Source organism: Dermochelys coriacea, chromosome 5 (genome assembly GCF_009764565.3).
Source record: "Dermochelys coriacea isolate rDerCor1 chromosome 5, rDerCor1.pri.v4, whole genome shotgun sequence".
In the NCBI taxonomy this organism is placed as follows: Eukaryota; Metazoa; Chordata; order Testudines; family Dermochelyidae; genus Dermochelys; species Dermochelys coriacea.
This window is the reverse complement of record NC_050072.1, coordinates 113,160,733-113,180,634: the sequence shown is the minus strand read 5'-3', so window position 1 is coordinate 113,180,634 and position 19,902 is coordinate 113,160,733. Positions and strand designations below refer to the sequence as shown.

The 19,902-nt window shown below is 44.6% G+C and overlaps 1 protein-coding gene across 1 annotated transcript in view; it reads left to right on the top strand.

The window, feature by feature from the left end:
* The window catches only part of SAXO1 (stabilizer of axonemal microtubules 1), a 61,552-nt gene extending 52,433 nt beyond the window's left edge, over window positions 1-9,119 (top strand). Inside the window, exons 3-4 of the mRNA XM_043515185.1 lie at window positions 2,251-2,453; window positions 8,089-9,119. Coding sequence (XP_043371120.1) covers window positions 2,251-2,453; window positions 8,089-9,119 — 1,234 coding nt within the window. The remainder of the gene's footprint in view (window positions 1-2,250; window positions 2,454-8,088) is intronic.
* Window positions 9,120-19,902: the final 10,783 nt, after the last annotated feature.

The following is a 19,902-nucleotide window of genomic DNA, read 5'->3' as shown; positions in this document are numbered from 1 at the left end:
TGTAGGGAGCCAGAGTTTGGGGTGAGCTGCTGCTGGGAAGGCAGCTGAACCTTCCAGGATGGGGAGATGTGATCTGCTGAGAGAGCATGTGTGCACCACAGGGGCATGGTTGGGCTCTTGGCTTTTGCTCAAGTTTTTACTCACTTGCAGCATTGGGCAGACTCCCTGGGAAGTCAACAGGAATTCTGCATGAAAAAGAACTGAGTAAGGCTGGCAGGCTGAAGCTCATTGGATCAGGGATTGTCTTTTTATACAGGGGCCTGGTCCGAGAGTGGGGCTTCTAGGCGCTAAGCCGTACGTACAATAAGTGGCCATGTGTTTTTAATGATGATGGGGGAAATGAGATACACACAGAGTACCGTGCCATGCAAAACTGAACCATTTTTGAATCCCCGCTGTGCTGCTGTTCAGATTGTGAAATTTAAACACAAGACCTCGGGTTTAACTGTGCCCCTTCCTGACTTCCCCCTAAATTAATCAGCAAGCCTGCTCCCTCCTAGTGGAGCATGTGGTGTGTTATGCTACTGAAATGCAAGACTCTGAGTCTTCGATACATAGCCAGCAATTTGATTTCTCTTTCCTCAGTTGAAGGCCTCTGGTTGATGTTTGAATATATTGCTGTTTACTTACTCTGTGACCTCAGGCTCTGTCATCAATAATCCCTTCGTCATCTGTGCTCCATCTAATGTGAAACCCAAAGAGCTGCCGGGGAGGGTACTTTTCTAGCCCATCTTCTCTCTTTGAGGGGAAGATGTTGCGTAATGGGTCAGGTGATCCCCATAGCAATTTGTGCAGCCATGGTTACATTCATTGCTGAACCAGGAGTGGCTGGACGTGGAACACTTGTCCAGAGCTCATACAAATGCCAGACTCAAGTTCCATGTGCAGGAGCCACTCAAGACTTTCAATCATGGCATCTCTTTGTTAGTCTAGTGGAAGTGTAAATTTCCATCTGAAATTCAATTTTCCTAGTTCCAAATTCTCAGTCCTCTGGTTAGATTTGGTGACTTTTGTATAACCTGCAAAAGCCAAAGGCCTAGATCCTTGCTACACACAGCGCCACTCAGGGTGGGGGGTGCTGTCTCAATACTGGGCAGCTGTTGTGCTGGTTTGGTCCTCTGGCCAGTGACCCCAGGGGCAGATGGAGCAGCAGGGTACAGAGAAGCCCCCGCTGTGTTCCCTCCATCAGCAACAAGGTGTAGTGGCACAATCGTTGCTATATTGTCTGATGTTGGAAAGATCCTTCGGGGGATGGATACTGTAACTTTTGGGCTGGTGGTTTGGTGCAAAGTGGCTGTGGTGCCCCAGAAGAGCTAAGCCATGACATAAAATACAAGAGACCGGTCATCCAACATTGGTCTCTGGCTGTTTATATATAAAGTTTTGCTGGAGGAAGGTAACTCTTTAAAGATATTGCATCAATTTTTTTTATAATGCTACACACAGTAGAAGCAGATCCACACAACCACACTGAGAACAGAAAAACAACATCTTTTTCATTAATAGTGCCCCATCCAGAAATGCAGCAGCCCCTTCGTTGGTTGGGCTGCTGTGTAATGCACTGTCAGAGGCTACTTGCCATTCCCCTTGCACAGAGGGCGGGGGGGGGGTGTCTTGCATGTGTCCCAAAGTAGTCATGGGGCTAAAATACTTTGATTGGCTTTTAAATGGAGCCTAAGGGAGATAGGTGCCCAACTCACATTGAATGTCAATGGTATTTGGGTGCCTCATTCATTTAGGCACCTTTGAAAAATTCCAGCCTTAAAGAAATTATTGCTCATGAATATTATGGCTTGATGGTGTTGTCTCAGGCCATGCACATTACAAGCCCTGGCCCAGCTCCGTCCTTAAGAGAAACATGCCCCCCTGCTCCACCAACGTGGACCTTACCTGTAACATGAGCCTCCGAATAGAGTGGTAGGCTTTGTGATGTGCACAGATTAGAATGAGTCCACGAAACTCATTGGATAGATTCTTTCCTGGTCTAACTTCATTGAACTCCATAATTAACTCTGTGTAAATCCACTGGGTTTGGACAAGGAGGAATTTGGCCCACTTGAAGGAGTCCATGGTCCTGTTTCACACATACTGTAATTATAGGAGTATTGCCAGCTTTCTACAAGTAAAAGTCTTGTGTATTGCACTAGCTACCTTTATTGCATTATCCAAACTTTCTTTGGGTGCCCAGCAACAGGAACATATACTTAGTCCTCAAGACAGACTAAGATGTAGTGCCTTTATTATTCACAGGAGAGATTACATACCTCATGAAGTGTTGCCAGTGAAATTCAAACCACCTGAAAAGTATGTCAAGAGTGACGAGAACATGGATTTGATCTCAACATATAAACAAGACTACAACCCCTATCCTATCTGTCGAGTTCCTCCATGCTTACCCCGTGAGACTAACTACACCTCCAGTGTTAAGATGGACACAATACCTACGTACAAAGGTATGTATCCTCGCAGCTGTTTTGAAGGAGGGCTTCTCTTGTAACATCTTGCTTCAAGAGAACAGAATGAGGCTACACAGACTTCTGCATTTGTTATTTCTTATATTGGTTCTGTAGGAGCCTTAAGAGAATGACTGAAAAGTCAACTAACCTGGGCACTTTGGGCTGGACTGAGGCTAAAGAGAGAATTTTAATCTAATTTAACTTTCTTCTTAGTGTCAAGTTTGTCAGGCCCTTATTTCAGGGTGGGAGTGGACTGACTGTTGGGTCTTTGAGGAGCCTTTCCCTTCTCTTGCCCCTTGCCTAGGGCAGTGCTGAAGGTCTCAGTGATGATCTAACATCAGCCACGAGGGGAGTGGGGGTGCTGAAAAGCAATGCTGAATGCTTGCCTGTGTGGGCCAGGGTAGGCCGGGATCCTAACTCATTCCTGATTAGCTGAGCAACTCAGTCACTGGGGCCAGTCCAGTTCAGAATGCCGTCTAACACAAGGCCAGATTCTGCTCCCAGTGATTGTGAAAGTGACTGCTAGTGTGAATTGGGAGCTGCTCCAGTGTTTGTGAATTAATTATATATATTTTAAAGAATGAATAATTGCTGCTGTTTCTTGTCCTGAGGTGTGTGTGTGGGGGGAGAGGGACTCGAATGGAAGTGGCATTCTCCTTTTCCCTCTAACGTGAAGGAGTCCTTTAAATTCTGACAACTGCGCCAACAAATAACGCTCACAACTTCTATAGCACTTCAGTCATAGCCCACAAAACACTTCAAATAGGTGTGCAAGTATTCCTATTCCCATGTGATGGATGGGGAACTAAGGCATAGAGGGAGAGCTTAAATAACTCGCCCAAGGCCACACACCCAGTCAGTGGCAGAGCCTGGTCTCCCTGTCTTGTGCCCTCTCTACTGGACCATTGCACCCTATTTAATTTTTACTGCCCTCACCAGAAGGTATCTCACTGCAGGGATCATCTTTCTTGGTTCAATGAGTGCTAAATGCTACTTCCTCCCAAACCTGTAAACGCTACTCATGAAATAGCCATAGAATGGCTAAAAAGCCACCTGCACTGCTTCCTTCTTTCCCTAGGGGTTGAGTACACTGGGACAAATACTGCACTCAGTTATACCAGCATGAATCCATAGCAACTCTGCTGGCTTCAGAGTTGTTTGTCATATAACACTAGGGCATTTTGCCTCTGCTGGATCAGGGACTTGGTCTTAAACAGTGGTCTGCTTAAAGCAGCCTGTTATGCTACCACTAGAGGGCTGGGCTAGCACTTTGTGTATTACTTTAATAAGCATGGAATATTATTGTTTTTCTGCTGTAAAACAGCCTACTTACTCAGGCTGATTGCGAGTATGAGGGTTTGGCCCTATTCAGCATAAGTAATGCTCTATTTAAAATAAAAATCAAGCAAGAAAATAAAATGCAAGAAAACCTATGTGAATGCAATATTAAGGTTACACAATTAAAATGACAAAAAGCCAGAAAATCAGTGTCCATGTAAAAGTAATTAAAGCACTCAAAGCCTCAATGCTTTATACCAGCGGAGAGTCTGTCCCTCTGTGTTTAGATATGCTTACATTCGAACTAAGAACCATATGCAAATCTTTTTGTTTTATCTGTGTTTAGGTCACGACCTTTACTAGTGCGCTCAAGAGCTCTAATAAAATGCAGCATAGCCACATTTGGTTGTAATTTGCAGTATTTCTCAAAACACTGTGCAAATGGAATTCTCCATCTAACAACCCCACAAAGATTTGGTTCCATATTGAGTTAATTCATTTTAAAAGGCCATAGGCCACAAATGCGAAGGTTTTCAATGTGCTTTTACCTATTGAGCCTTATGGCATAAAACGGCTTTATTAATCACCTTTTAAGGTGCAATTTATTTGTAATGTGCTGCTCTATGAGGTTTCAAATAATGCCACTTTGGCAATAAAAGCCTTTCATATGAAGTCGTGAGTCCACACAACCCAGTGGTATAGGGTGGTTTTAAATGATGCTATCAGATATCACAATTAATGTCTGACAGCTTTGCAACTTGATTTCTTAACACTGCATGAATCATGGTTTCAGAGTTCTCATCTCCTCTTAGTCGTGTGTGTCTATCTACAGGTATATAATCAAATTAAAGCATTGTCTAGCTTGGTTATGTGGAGACCTGCCTGAGACCAGGCACATGTGGTTTGTATCCTAGGCTCCTTCCCATACCCCCTAAAGTTTTCAGGACGGTGATACATGGTAAACCATTAATATCTACTGGAAAATAATTAGTTTCAATAAAACTGTAACATATTTTGAAGGGATAGTAGCATTGTTGGCTTAAACTAAAGTAAATTCATAATGCCTAGGAGGACTCCAAATGTGTGGCACTTATAGAAGTTTAAAATTGAAGACACATGGAAACTATTTTTAATATTTTGCAAACCTATAGTCTCAGTGAACTGCCTGGACTAGATTATTACCACTGACGCTGGGAAGCCCTGAACGGTTTTGGGGTGCAGTTCGGTTTTGATTAGCTACATCTGAAATGTCAAGCCTTTTCAACTGGATCTACACTTGCTTGAAGACTGCATGTCATAAGCAGTGGAGACTCAGAAGTCACCCACTTCTTAATAAGCCCATACAGCCTCTCTTCTACGATTCATCTTAACATGCGCCCCTTTTTTCCCCTTCTGGACCACCTACCTTGGTAAAGTGATATGGCCCACCAACCTTTCAGTTGGGTCTGGGAGGGTGCTCACTTCAAACTTCTCAGCACATGCCTCAGAGATCATGTTGCATGTGTGTGAGGCTGGAGTTAGCCAGAGGTCCAGCCCCACTGTGCTGGGAAGTGTGATGCGAGTGCCAGGGCAGTTTTAGCATTAGGCAGGACAGATTGCCATTGCCAGGATGCTACCACATGGCAGGGGCAGGGGTGATGGAATGACTTTATTTTAACTCCCTAAATTCTTCTCTGAGAACCAAGCAAGGCTGATTAGGGGGCTAGTCCGAGCAGCTCCAAAGGAACGATATGGTCAAGTATCTGCATTGGCTTGAGCCAGTTGGTAACAGTGATGAGTGACTCACCAGTCCCAGTGTTCTAATATTGGTGCTGGTGGCTGGGGGTGGTACCTTATACAATTCATCTCATCAGAGCCACCAGTGGTGTTTGACAGTTTAGGAACACCAACCACCAACCAGAGCTAGGCCCAACTAACTAGGGACTTGGGCCTAGCTCTGCCTTGTCTTTGTGCAGTTCGACTGTCTGGCAGCCCCCTTGGCGGGGAGGACAAATGACTCCAATGTCTCCCCTCCCTCCATACCTGCATTGCTAGGCTTTAAAGGTAGACGGAAAGGGATCAACAGAGGGGCTGGAGTAGCTTGGGGATCAATGGGAGGCTGCAATGGGCGGATGAACTAACTTAGAAAGGACAGGTGGGATAATAGCAAAGGGCATTTATCAGAACGAACATCAGCCTATTTGGATCAGTCCTTATAGTTTCCAGGACTAGTCCACCCATCCATGATCATCACAATTTTACCTTTAGCTCATGACTCTCATCCAGGTGGGTACCGCATCGCTTTATATACTTAATTGGTTGTGCAAGCTGCACAGAGTGGACATGGCCATGCAAATAGTAAATTTCTTGAACATCATCAGTGCCACTGCTGTTTAGGTTCCTATCAGCAATCTGAGCATTGCTGATATCTTTGAGTGCCTGGAAAATGTAGGTGTGCTGTGGGCGGCAAAAATCCTTCCAGATCTCACTATGGCTAGACATCCCCACAGATCTGGTAGTGGAGCCTGATCCAAAGCCCCCTGAAGTCAATGGGTGGCTTTCCATTGACTTGAGCAACATTAGGCCAGGATTTTAAGGCCATATTTTTAAAGGTATTTGGGCACCTAAAGATGAAGATAAATGCTTAATTTGGGAGCTTTTGAAAATCCCGCTATCTGACTCCCATTGATTTCAGTAGTAGCTAAACTTCTAGGCACTTTTGAAAATCCCATTAGGCACTTATCTACATCTTTAGGTGCCCAAATACCTCTAAAAATCTGGCCTTTAGTACCTAAATACGAGGAACCCTGGTGCTATGTAAACACTTAAAATAAATTAGGCCAGATTAGATTAGACAGATCTTCAAGCTGAGGAAGAAAATAAAATCCTGGCCCCACTGAAGTCACTAGGAGTTTTGCCATTGACTTCAATGGGGTCAGGATTTCATCCAAGCTGAATTTTCAAACATCAGCCATGGCACTTGGAAGGTCCCCATGCTAGCAGGCCCCTCCTTGCAGTTTTCCATGGAGTCTGTTTTTGCCTGGTGCACTGGAGACACTAGGCTGAGGTCAGAGAATGAGCAGTAACAGTGCTGATTACTACTGCCACTTCATGCTGGGCATTGGGACAGAGGGACTGGAGAACAAATGCTTAATTTAAAAATAACCTTTAATTTTTCAACTTTGCATTGTAATGAGCACAGCTCTAATATAATTGTAATTGTGCTGTATTACAGCACAGTCATTCAGAGGGACCAATACTGTTTGGACTGGAAAATTCAAATATCCCGATGCCTAGTTGCATCATTTACTTTCTGGTACTTTGAAATCCAGACTTCCTTCCTATAAAGAATCAGCGGGAACGTTATTTGTCTCATGCCTCTCAATGTGGTTTGAAAGCAAAAAAATAAGACTTGGGTTACTGCCAAGGCTATTTCATTTCAACTTCCTACCAGTAACCATATTGCTCTCTAGGGGCAATTGCGCAAGATTAGTAAGAGGGAAGAAAGATGGGTTTGTGGCTATAACACTGGTCTGAGAGCCAGGAGTTTTTGCCAGAGTTTTCCAGTGTGCTCTGTAAGTCACTTTAACTCCCTGTGCATTGGTTTCCCCATCTATGAAATAGGGTATAATATGCACCCATCACACGGGGTCTACAGAGAATGTACTAATGTTGGCAAAGAGGTAGATGATACTTAGTCTTATACTTAAGATTGTAAGTTGTTTGGGGCAGGAACCAACTCTGTTATATGTTTGCACGGTGCACAGCACAATACTACTAATTAATAATAATAATTAAGATCAGGATTCTGCACATGTTGATAGCACTGCTAACATATAGAAAAGTGCAAAGAAAGCAGGAAATACCTCTCTCTGCACTGCTCTAGATGTCATCAAGAAGAAACCCTGAACTCAGTTCTGGGCAGGGAAAAACTGTCTAGCCCATTGAAAAAATCAGTTGTCGTCAAAGAGGAAGACACAGCGAGGAAGGACTGGCTTGTAGCCAAGGCTCTAGATTGGGACTTAGGACAGCTGGGTTCAATTCCCAGATTTCTCCCAGACTCGGTGTGTGACTCTGGGCAAGTCACTTGACTCCCAGTGTCTTAGTTCATCATTTTAGTAAGATGGGGATGATGCTAATACTCCTTTCTTCCCACCATTCTCTGTGTGGTCTATTTAGATTGTAAACTCCTCAGGGGCAGGGATGGTCTCTCACAGTGTGTTTGTACGGTGCCTGCCTGATTGACATGACTAACACAAACAACAAATACTAAGGATAATTAAAACTAATAACCAAAGGATAGGCTGTTATATTTTTAAACTAACTACAGAACTTGTGCATTGATGGACACTTAAATTAGATTCTTACACTTCAGGTGACTATGTACCATGGAATGAATCAAAACGAGAGATGATTAAACCAGACAATAAATTCCATCCATCAGAAGCAAAATTTGGCTACAGAACCACTATCCAGGATGATTATATATATAAGGGACCAATCGCCACTCACAGCTGCAAACCTCTGAATCCAGCCCACATGACCAAAGCACTTTTGGAGGACCTGACAAATTATAAGTTGAATTATGTGCCACATCCCTTGGAGAAACGCTTTGTCCATGAGTATGAGAAGTATAAACCCAGTGAAACCCCATTTGATAGCCTCACCACACACAAACAGTCATACAAGGGTCTGGCTGGCCCACCTGCCAAGATGGTGAAACCGTACCAGTCAATGCCGACCCACGATCTCCCATTTTCGTCTTCCACAGAATTTCGGGAAAAATATCAAGCTTGGCCACAGCACCCCATGTTCACCAGAAAACCTGATGCATACGTGCCCCCCGTAGAGAAAATGGACCTTCATACAACTACTCAGACTCATTACACATACCCTAAGGGACAGCCAGCCAAGACATGTCGGCCCTTGGGCCATGCTCAGAAAACCACTGCACCCTTTGACAGCTGCTCCACCATGAAGGATGATTACAAGCCATGGCATGGTAAGAAAGCAAAACCCATCATACATGCCCCAGAACTTACTTTGCCAGCAGAACCAATGGAGAACCTGACCACCTTTCGGGCCCATTACGTCCCTCACCCCCCAACTTTCACTAAGAGCTTTAAGCCGGGTTGGTCAGTTGCGAGGCCTAACATACCACTCAATGGAGAAACCACCTATGCCACCAGCTACACGCCAAAGGAAATTGTCAAGTGCCTGGCCTCCTACAAAGAGCCCCCAAGCTATGTGTTTCAAGAAATCGATGCTGTTGGTCACAAGTTCTACTGCCCCATATCGGAGGCTGAACGCCCATTGAGTTCAAAGGGTAAAGAACAAAGAAGCAGCAGCTTTTCTGGGAATGGACTATACCTACCTGGCCCAAAGGAACTACCCATGACAGCCTGATTTTTTTTTGTAACCTTCTTTTAAACTGATCATTGATTTTATTCCTTTAAAGAGGTTAAAATAGCTCCCGGGCCTAGCTCCCTGGTGGAACACCTGAATAATAAGAATCCTAGTGTCCAGGGAAAGAACATTTTAATCTTCTGGTTGTCAGTGTTTTCTCTATCTCCCAAACTCTGTCTTTAGTTAAACAATGTCTATGTCACGGTGACAAATTTCTTGTTCACAAACATATCAGGCAGTAAGTCTCCTCCATGATGAGTGTGGTGCAGCAGCCTAGATTGATGGATAGGTAGACAGATCCCTTAAGTTACAATAAAAATAGAGGTTAGATGTGAGTGCAGGTAAATAGCAGAAGCCCAAAGTCCAGCCTTATTTATTGAGTCCATAAAAGACAAGAAAAAATGTTGCTTAAAATTAGATTTTTCAGCATTGTGTCTCCCTTAATAATCACAAAATTGTAGGGCTAGAAGGAACCTCGCAAGGTCTAGCCCCCTGTACTGAGGTAGGACCAAATACAGCTGCCACCTTGGAAGCCTATTCCAGTGCTCAACTATTCTTATAGTTGAAAGTTTTTCCTCATAGCTAACCTAAATCTCCCTTGCTGCAGATTAAGCCCATTGCTTCTTGTCCTGCCTTGAACAGACACAGAGAACAAATGATCACCAACCTCTTTAGAACAGCCCTTAACACATTTAAAGAATTATCAGGTCCCTGCTCAGTCTTCTTTTCTCAACATTAAACAGGCCCAGCTCTTTTTTTTTCTTTCCATCTTTCCTCCGCTTTTTGTTGTTCTCCTCGGAAATCTACCCAACTGATCCACATCTTTCGTAAAGTGTGGGGCCCAGAATTAGATGCCATGGTTCTCCAGCTGAGACCTCACTAGTGCTAAGTGGAGTGGACAATTACCTCCTGTTAATATATCCCAGTATATTAGCCTTTTTTGCAACTGCATCACATTGTGATCCACCATAACCCCCAGATCCTTTTCAGCTATACTACAGCCTCGCCAGTAAGTCCCTATTTTGTCGTTGTACATTTGATTTTTCCTTCTTACATGTTTTGCACTTATCTTGATTGAATTTTCACCTTGTTGATTTCAGACCAATTCTCTAATTCGTTGCGGTTGTGTAGAATTCTGTCTTCCAAAGTACTTGCAAGCTCTCCCAGGGTGGTGTCATTCACAAATGTTATAAGCATATGCTCCACTTGATTATCCAGGTCATTAATGAAACTACTGAATAGTAGCAGATCCAGGACGGACTTTGGCAGGACTCCACTAGTTATGCCCTCCCAGTTTGACAGTGTACCATTGAGGACTAATTTGTGAGTACAGCCTTCAGTAATTTCATGTAGACCACATTGCCCTAGTTTACTTATGGGAATGTCATGTGGAACTAGGGCAAATGCCTTAGTAAAATCAAGATATCAAGTTACATTACCTGCCCAGAACTAGAACACTACATGAGAAATCTTCAAATCTCACAAAGTAGGAAGGGTCAGTACTTGGATAGGTTTACCTTGGAGGTCTCTTGCTGCAGGAAGTTGTATAAGTACTAGGAGGTCTAGGTAGCACAGCAGTTCTGAACAGGGGCCCTGCGGCTAAAACCCAGAGCCTGAGCACCAGTGCCTCCCGCGGGACGGAAGCCCCGATTCTTGGCGGCCTGCACGGGGCTGAAGCCAGGAGCAGCAGGGCTGAATTCCGGAGCCCTGGTGCTCCCCATGGGGCAGAAGCCCTGAGCCCATGGGCAGACTTGGGGGGACACAGGGGTGTTGCTCACCCCGGAAATTACAGTGCAAGAGCAGGGCAGTCCCAGGGCAGCTCCACTCCCCCAACCTCCTTCTCTCCCTGCCCCCTGGCCAGGTCGGAGATGGGAAGCCAGAGCCAGGCAGTGGGGGATGGCTGATGCCCTGGAGCAGGCAGCCATGGCATTCCCTGGCTTCCTGCTGCTGTGGGGGGTTGAAGCTACTCCTCAGCTCCCAGCCCCCTTTGCTCACACAGCCAGTAAGAGCTGCCTAGGCAGGGGACCCTGCTCCATGGCTGGCAGAGCCCTTGGAGAACAGGGAGCCCCTCCCGGCACCCTGTGGTACCCCCCTGCTCTCACACAGCCCCTAGCTACCTGCTGCCTGCACCCTGAGCGGTTTTTAAACTTTTTGAGCTGAGCCCCCCCCCCCCACCCTTGAGTTATAATTTTTGGTTGCCCCTCCCCACAACCAGACAGGCTGGGTGGCCTGCTGAGGTGAGTCAAGGGGTGGAGGTCCCTGGACCCTCCCCTTGCGGAGCTGTCTCGAGCCCTGCTGGCCCCTGACCACCCAAAATAGGAGTCAAACTACGCCCATGCCCAAGGGTTCCCCCACTGGGCTCTGGAATTTTTATAGCATATTGTGAGGGGCCTCAGAAAGAAAAAGGTTGAGAACCCCTGAGGTAGCACATTTCCCTCCGAGTCAGTGCTAAAGCAGTGCCCATGCATGTTGCTAGGTGGGTCACAGTGCATCTGGAGGTGGCATCTTCTGGCTGTGATGCAAAACCAAAGCCCTGACCACCGGTGCTTATTTAAGTTCCCAGGGTGCTTTTCTGCAGGATAGATACATTAGTTCTGTTATCCAGGCCAATTTCCTAAACTCCCGCCCTGAAATCAGTTGTAACTTAAGCACTGGTTCTCAACCATTTCAGTCTCTCAACCCATTTGTAAACCTTGACGGCCTGTCATGACCCAGTAAATAAGTGTACTGTGCATACCATAGTGCATCTCCTGTCCCGTGTGTCTGGCTGGGCTCAGCTCTCTGCTCTAGGCTTTGAGACCTCTGGAGTTGGAGTGCCATTCAGGTTTGGCCCAGCCCCCTGATGTGGGGGCTGGTTGGACCACATTTATGAGCATGGCATTGCAACCTGGAGTGGGGTTACAGCAGCACTCACTCAAATTTGGCCTGGACAGCTCCCCTCCCCTCAGCATCAAGACAAAGGAGTGGCTGGGAGAAACCTGAGCAGCATTCTGACCCTTCTCTCTCCCTCCCCCCCATCTCCTGGCCCCCGGGGCCTATTCCCTACAGGTGCAGGAACTCCCTCCCCCACCCCCAAGCCATGGACTCAGTTTTGGATGGCTACCCACAGGTTGAGCAATCATGATGTAAAGTAGTGTTAATTTCTAATCTCAAGTGCTAAGCATTATTGCTGTGCAGTGTTGCAGAGAAGCTCTGTTTCAACCATAGAGGTGGCTCCATTTAAATAGACTGAAGTGATCCCAATGTAAAATATGCATTTTAGTTATATGCGTGAAGCCCTCGGGAATGGAAGTTCTATATAAGTGGTTGGAAACTGAAGCTTGACAAATTCAGACAAGAAATAAAGTGAATATTTTTTATACCATTGAGGGTAATTAACCATTGCAACACTTGAAGTCTTCAAATCAAGACTGGATGCCTTTCTAAAAGATATGATATAGTTAAGCCAAAAGTTCTAGGCTTGATGCAGGAGTAACTGCGTGAGATTACAGGGTCTGTGTTATACAGGGAGGTCAGATTAGAGGATAGAATGGTCCCTCTTGGTTTTAAAATCTGGTAAATATTTTCTCACTTCTGATGGTGCAAGAACTCTCTCCTTTTGCAGCTTGTGCCATTTGTAACAGACTTTATGGCAGATCAACAAACCATCTGAGGTCACATCTCAACTGAAAAGATTTTTACTAGTCTCTCTCTTGCCATTTGCTGCTATTTATTAAACAGTTATTTTGAAAACTCTCTGGAACAGGTTCTATGAAAGATGCTATTCAGGTTAAGTGCTGGGAAAAAGATTTGTCTTTTTATACAGTAAAGTTCTTTGCCCGTTAATTTAACACTTTAACCTGACAATGAAAATGGAGCAGTGTGTGTCTAGGATGTAAACCTATCTTTTTTACTGTATTTTGCCATATGGAATTTATCAGTATCAATATGGATCTAAGTATAAATGTTACAGCGCGTGAGTAACTGCTGGTTTTCAAACATTAATAACAAAAGTCCAGATTCTGCAAACACTACACCAACTGCCACTCCACAAAAGCATGTGCCAAATCAATTGAACTGATTTTTTTCCAGGGATTTCACAGCATGGGAGCTAGCTATATATTTTTGCTGACTTGTACCTTAATAAAATGCTTTAATGTTTTAAAACTAAACCAAAATGATACAAGGAGCCTAATTTATTCACATGAATAAATAATTTGCAAAATCCCACTAGAATGTCCTTTGGTTGGTTTTTTTTTTGTCCATATAACACCTTAAGTGTACATGGTGCAGTGTAAGAAGTAAAATGACAAAAAAACAAACAAACCAACATTCCTGCCCTGAAGATCTACAAACTAAACACACAAAAGCCCCCCCAAACAACAGGACTGCTACTACTTCTGAATAGAGGTTTCTGCTTAGAGTGCAGGAATTCCATGGAAAAGTTCTAAATTGCACAGTGTCTGTGTTGACTTTTAAAATGAGCTTTAGTGATGGGTCTAGGTTTGTCACATGCATAGCACGAACATAACTAGCACTAGGACTTAAGTTAGAACCGGTGACTCCAGAACAGTGACTTGGTTCTTTTTCTTTGCCCTCGTGTTCTACAGAAACTCAGCTTCTTTCCCATATTGGGACACTATGTACCCTCCCGTTCTCTCCCTCCTGCATGACAGGGTTCCCCATTCTCTGTGTTCCCCTGGATTTTTTTTGCATTCTCCCCATGCCAGGGACACTGTGTATCTCTTCCCCTCCCCACCAAATAGCTTTCTTCCCTTGGACTGAAAGAAAAGGAGTACTTGTGGCACCTTAGAGACTAACAAATTTATTAGAGCATAAGCTTTCGTGAGCTACAGCTCACTTCATCGGATGCATTTGGTGGAAAAAACAGAGGAGAGATTTATATACACACACACAGAGAACATGAAACAATGGGTTTATCATACACACTGTAAGGAGAGTGATCACTTAAGATAAGCCATCACCAACAGCAGGGGGGGGGAAAGGAGGAAAACCTTTCATGGTGACAAGCAGGTAGGCTAATTCCAGCAGTTAACAAGAATATCAGAGGAACAGTGGAGGGTGGGGTGGGAGGGAGAAATACCATGGGGAAATAGTTTTACTTTGTGTAATGACTCATCCATTCCCAGTCTCTATTCAAGCCTAAGTTAATTGTATCCAGTTTGCAAATTAATTCCAATTCAGCAGTCTCTCCTTGGAGTCTGTTTTTGAAGCTTTTTTGTTGAAGTATAGCCACGCTTAGGTCTGTGATCGAGTGACCAGAGAGATTGAAGTGTTCTCCAACTGGTTTCTGAATGTTATAATTCTTGACGTCTGATTTGTGTCCATTCATTCTTTTACGTAGAGACTGTCCAGTTTGGCCAATGTACATGGCAGAGGGGCATTGCTGGCACATGATGGCATATATCACATTGGTAGATGCGCAGGTGAACGAGCCTCTGATAGTGTGGCTGATGTGATTAGGCCCTATGATGGTATCCCCTGAATAGATATGTGGACAGAGTTGGCACCGGGCTTTGTTGCAAGGATAGGTTCCTGGGTTAGTGGTTCTGTTGTGTGGTGTGTGGTTGCTGGTGAGTATTTGCTTCAGATTGGGGGGCTGTCTGTAAGCAAGGACTGGTCTGTCTCCCAAGATCTGAGAGAGCGATGGCTCGTCCTTCAGGATAGGTTGTAGATCCTTGATGATGCGTTGGAGAGGTTTTAGTTGGGGGCTGAAGGTGATGGCTAGTGGCGTTCTGTTGTTTTCTTTGTTGGGCCTGTTCTGTAGTAGGTGACTTCTGGGTACTCTTCTGGCTCTGTCAATCTGTTTCTTCACTTCAGCAGGTGGGTATTGTAGTTGTAGGAATGCATGATAGAGATCTTGTAGGTGTTTGTCTCTGTCTGAGGGGTTGGAGCAAATGCGGTTATATCGTAGCGCTTGGCTGTAGACAATGGATCGAGTGGTATGATCTGGATGAAAGCTAGAGGCATGTAGGTAGGAATAGCGGTCAGTAGGTTTCCGATATAGGGTGGTGTTTATGTGACCATCGCTTATTAGCACCGTAGTGTCCAGGAAGTGGATCTCTTGTGTGGACTGGTCCAGGCTGAGGTTGATGGTGGGATGGAAATTGTTGAAATCATGGTGGAATTCCTCAAGAGCTTCTTTTCCATGGGTCCAGATGATGAAGATGTCATCAATGTAGCGCAAGTAGAGTAGGGGCATTAGGGGACGAGAGCTGAGGAAGCGTTGTTCTAAGTCAGCCATAAAAATGTTGGCATACTGTGGGGACATGCGGGTACCCATCGCAGTGCCGCTGATTTGAAGGTATACATTGTCACCAAATGTGAAATAGTTATGGGTCAGGACAAAGTCACAAAGTTCTGCCACCAGGTTAGCCGTGACAGTATTGGGGATACTGTTCCTGACGGCTTGTAGTCCATCTTTGTGTGGAATGTTGGTGTAGAGGGCTTCTACATCCATAGTGGCTAGGATGGTGTTTTTAGGAAGATCACCAATGGACTGTAGTTTCCTCAGGAAATCGGTGGTGTCTCGAAGATAGCTGGGAGTGCTGGTAACGTAGGGCCTGAGGAGGGAGTCTACATAGCCAGACAATCCTGCTGTCAGGGTGCCAATGCCTGAGATGATGGGGCGTCCAGGATTTCCAGGTTTATGGATCTTGGGTAGCAGATAGAATACCCCAGATAGAATACCCCATGTGCCAGCAATGCCCCTCTGCCATGTACATTGGCCAAACTGGACAGTCTCTACGTAAAAGAATGAATGGACACAAATCAGACGTCAAGAATTATAACATTCAAAAACCAGTTGGAGAACACTTCAATCTCTCTGGTCACTCGATCACAGACCTAAGAGTGGCTATACTTCAACAAAAAAGCTTCAAAAACAGACTCCAAGGAGAGACTGCTGAATTGGAATTAATTTGCAAACTGGATACAATTAACTTAGGCTTGAATAGAGACTGGGAATGGATGAGTCATTACACAAAGTAAAACTATTTCCCCATGGTATTTCTCCCTCCCACCCCACCCCCCACTGTTCCTCTGATATTCTTGTTAACTGCTGGAATTAGCCTACCTGCTTGTCACCATGAAAGGTTTTCCTCCTTTCCCCCCCCCTGCTGTTGGTGATGGCTTATCTTAAGTGATCACTCTCCTTACAGTGTGTATGATAAACCCATTGTTTCATGTTCTCTGTGCGTGTGTATATAAATCTCTCCTCTGTTTTTTCCACCAAATGCATCCAATGAAGTGAGCTGTAGCTCACGAAAGCTTATGCTCTAATAAATTTGTTAGTCTCTAAGGTGCCACAAGTACTCCTTTTCTTTTCGCGAATACAGACTAACACGGCTGCTAGTCTGAAACCTTCCCTTGGACTGGAAGGGACAGGCCAACAGCTGGCATCTCTCCCACTGCATGAAGCAGGCACTGGAGATGTACTTGTGAGCTAGGAGGGAGGAAGGAATGAAGCCTCTTTTACTCTCCTCTCCCTCCTGCTGACTAAACAGCCCCCCTTAGGTGTCAGGGATTTTACGGCAAGTTAAAAGCAACTTTTAAAATGATGATAGGTCTTCCAGTTTTCACTAAAGCCAATAGGGGTCTGCCTATTTATGCATAGAACTTTGCCTAAACATTTGCCATCGATCAGACGTGGCATTCAGCAGTTCTCATGTTTCATCAAGACAAGCAGGCAAACAGAGAAATGCTGGGCCTTGTTTCACCTGGTCCATGCCCTCATCAACTACTCACCCGCTCTGCCCCTCTAAAAGAAATAAATAAAATACCCCCCTTGAGCACAGCTGTATTTAATTTGCTGTGATTTGTATACAACGGGTTGACACCGAGGTTTTCTTTTTTTGATATTGAAACCACTAGGATGGCCTGTTGTTAGTTGAAAACTGATTCCATAAATGCTTCAGTAAGTGAAGTGTTTTAACAAGCATCCACCAACCTCAGAGGCTACTTAAACCAATAATGTATGCTTAAAAAAAACAGTGCATGGAAAAGGAAAAAACAAACCTTTCGCACAGCCCAAACCAAATTACTCCTCAGCCCAACCGTTAAATGTTTCCTTAAAGAAGGCAAGGAAAATGTCCTGGCTCCTTGCTTGGTGATTAAGCTCTTCGTGGCTTGTCTGGTCTGATCTTTCTGGTTCAGGTTTTATTTTTGTGATTCACCATTGGCCCTGGGGATTTGTAAATGAGGTCAGCCCAAACCCCACCTGAGATCTAGAGGCAACAGACGGTTTTATAGTACTGAGGAGGGTGCTTGGGGAAATGGTTTCCCATGCCGGTGTGATCTTAACCACGTACGTGTATCTAAATGCTGAGCATGCACTCAATCACATCCTGCTAAGTGTTCTGCCTAAACAAACCCTATTTATGTGCACCAAGAGTACAGGCTTCCAGTGCCCACTTCCTTCACAGCCACATAAAACTGCCCTGTTTTACTTATGTTGGAACACAAATAAAACATTTAGTTAGTAAAGGCTTAAATGCAGAGTTTATAGGACACATTTATATGTACAGCCTTAGCAGAAAGGCTGGAGGACCACATCCAAAACAAGTGACATTTAGCTTGTTCACCCCCCCTGTAGGGGCATTAACTAATAGCACACCTCAGCCATGCTCCTCCTATCCTAAGCCAGCCAAATTGCCCTGTATGGTTGAGAGCAAATGCTCTGCACTGGGCAAGAGGAGTGGACTCTCTGGGAAGTCCCACAGTATAGAACCATACCAGTTCTGCAGCAACCCTTGTATAGGCTGAAGGATTTAGCTGAGTGCATGGATGTCTCATTGGCATCAATGGAAAAAATTGTATAATGAACAAATGTGGAATGTCCCATAACGCTCCCAGGTGCAATTCCAAGAGGAGAATTTTGTCTCTAGTGAAGAACAAACCCTTAGTGATATCAGGATAGCTCCTGTCCTTAGTTACACCAGTGTAAATCTGGAGTAACTCCCCCGAAGCAACAACAACAACAAAAAACAAAAAAAGGAACACAAAACCATCTTGCTCGTCAAATAGCACAAGAGGACACATCACAGGAAGAGCAGTGTTGTGGCCTCCTTCTTCAACCCACTTGATGATGGAGAAGGTAACTTTGGAGGAGACGTATAGGGTGTGTGGTGGAATGGTACCGCTCCTTTAAAACATTTTACTGTGCTTCTGTCTTTAAATGGCTTGGTCTTGAAGCTCATGAATAAGTTCTTACTGTCAACAAAGCTGCAAAAAAAGAAAAGAAAAAAAAAGTAATGGGGCAAATCCTAAGCTGCCTCAAAGTCAGCATAACTGGCCCAGGAGCTCTGCAGATGAGGTGCCTCAACGGACAAAGACCTAAAGTAGCAGCCATTGTACCATCACCCCACCTCCCCATGACTGGGACAGAGAACATGCGTAGGGGTTAATGGGCATCCCCAAAGCAACCCAATGGTCTTAGTGACCCCTGCCTGCCATAATTGATCATTAGGTCCATTGGCAATTGGTGCAATTTAGAGAAGCCTTCAAGCTGTTCCAAGTTGTGCTGGGGGACTTACCTGATGTAGATCAGCAGAGAATCAGGGGAGCACAAGAGAGTCTTAAAGGCACCCTTGCACCACTCTGTCTAGGGAGGTATGCCACGGACTCCTCAGCCACCATGCAGGATCTGGGCCAACAAATGTACACTAGTGTCAAACTGATGTAAGTGAGGGAGGGGGAACCAGGCTCTGTATGCCTGTTGTGAAAAAAAATGAAGCATAATTCACATGGGAATGAAGGGTCTCTTTTTAAAGTAACGTGATGATTATATTCAGCAAATATTCCAGCTTTTCATAGAATCATAGAACTGGAAGGGATGAGGTCATCTAGTCCAGTCCCCTACACTCAAGCCAGTACTATGTATTATCTAGACCATCCCTGACAGGTGTTTGTCCAACCTGCTCTTAAAAACCCCAATGATGGAGGTTCCACAATCTGCCTAGGCTGCTTAACCATTCTGACAGTTAGGAATTTTTTCCTAATATCCAACCTAAACCCCTCTTGCTGCAATTTAAGCCCATTGCTTCTTGTCCTATCCTCAGAGGTTAAGAAGAACAATTTTTCTCCCTCCTCCTTGTAACAACCTTTTATGTACTTGAAAACTGTTATGTCCCCACTCAGTCTTCTCTTCTCCAGGCTGAACAAACACAATTTTTTCAATCTTCCCTCAAAGGTCATGTTTTCTAGACCTTTAATCATTTTTGTTGCTCTTCTCTGGATTTTGTCCACATCTTTCCTGAAATGTGGTGCCCAGAATTGGACACAATACTCCAGTTGAGGCCTAATCAGCACAGAGTGGAAGAATTACTTCTCGTGTCTTGCTCACAACACTCCTGCTAATACATCCCAGAATGATGTTTGCACCAGTGTTTCATATTAAGCTTGTGATACACTATGACCCCCAGATCCCCTTCCGCAGTACTCCTTCCTAGGCAGTCATGTCCCATTTTGTATGTGTGCAACTGAATGTTCCTTCCTAAGTGGAGTACTTTGCATTTGTCCTTACTGAATTTCATCCTATTTACTTCAGATCATTTCTCCAGTTTGTCCAGATCATTTTGAATTTTAATCCTATCCTCCAAAGCACTTGCAACCCCTCCCAGCTTGGTATCATCGCAAATTTTGTAAGTGTACTCTCTATGCCATTATCTAAATCATTAATGAAGATATTGAACAGAACAGGACCCAGAACTGATCCCTGTGGGACCCCACTTGTTATGCCCTTCCAGCATGATTGTGAACCACTGATAACTACTCTCTGGGAATG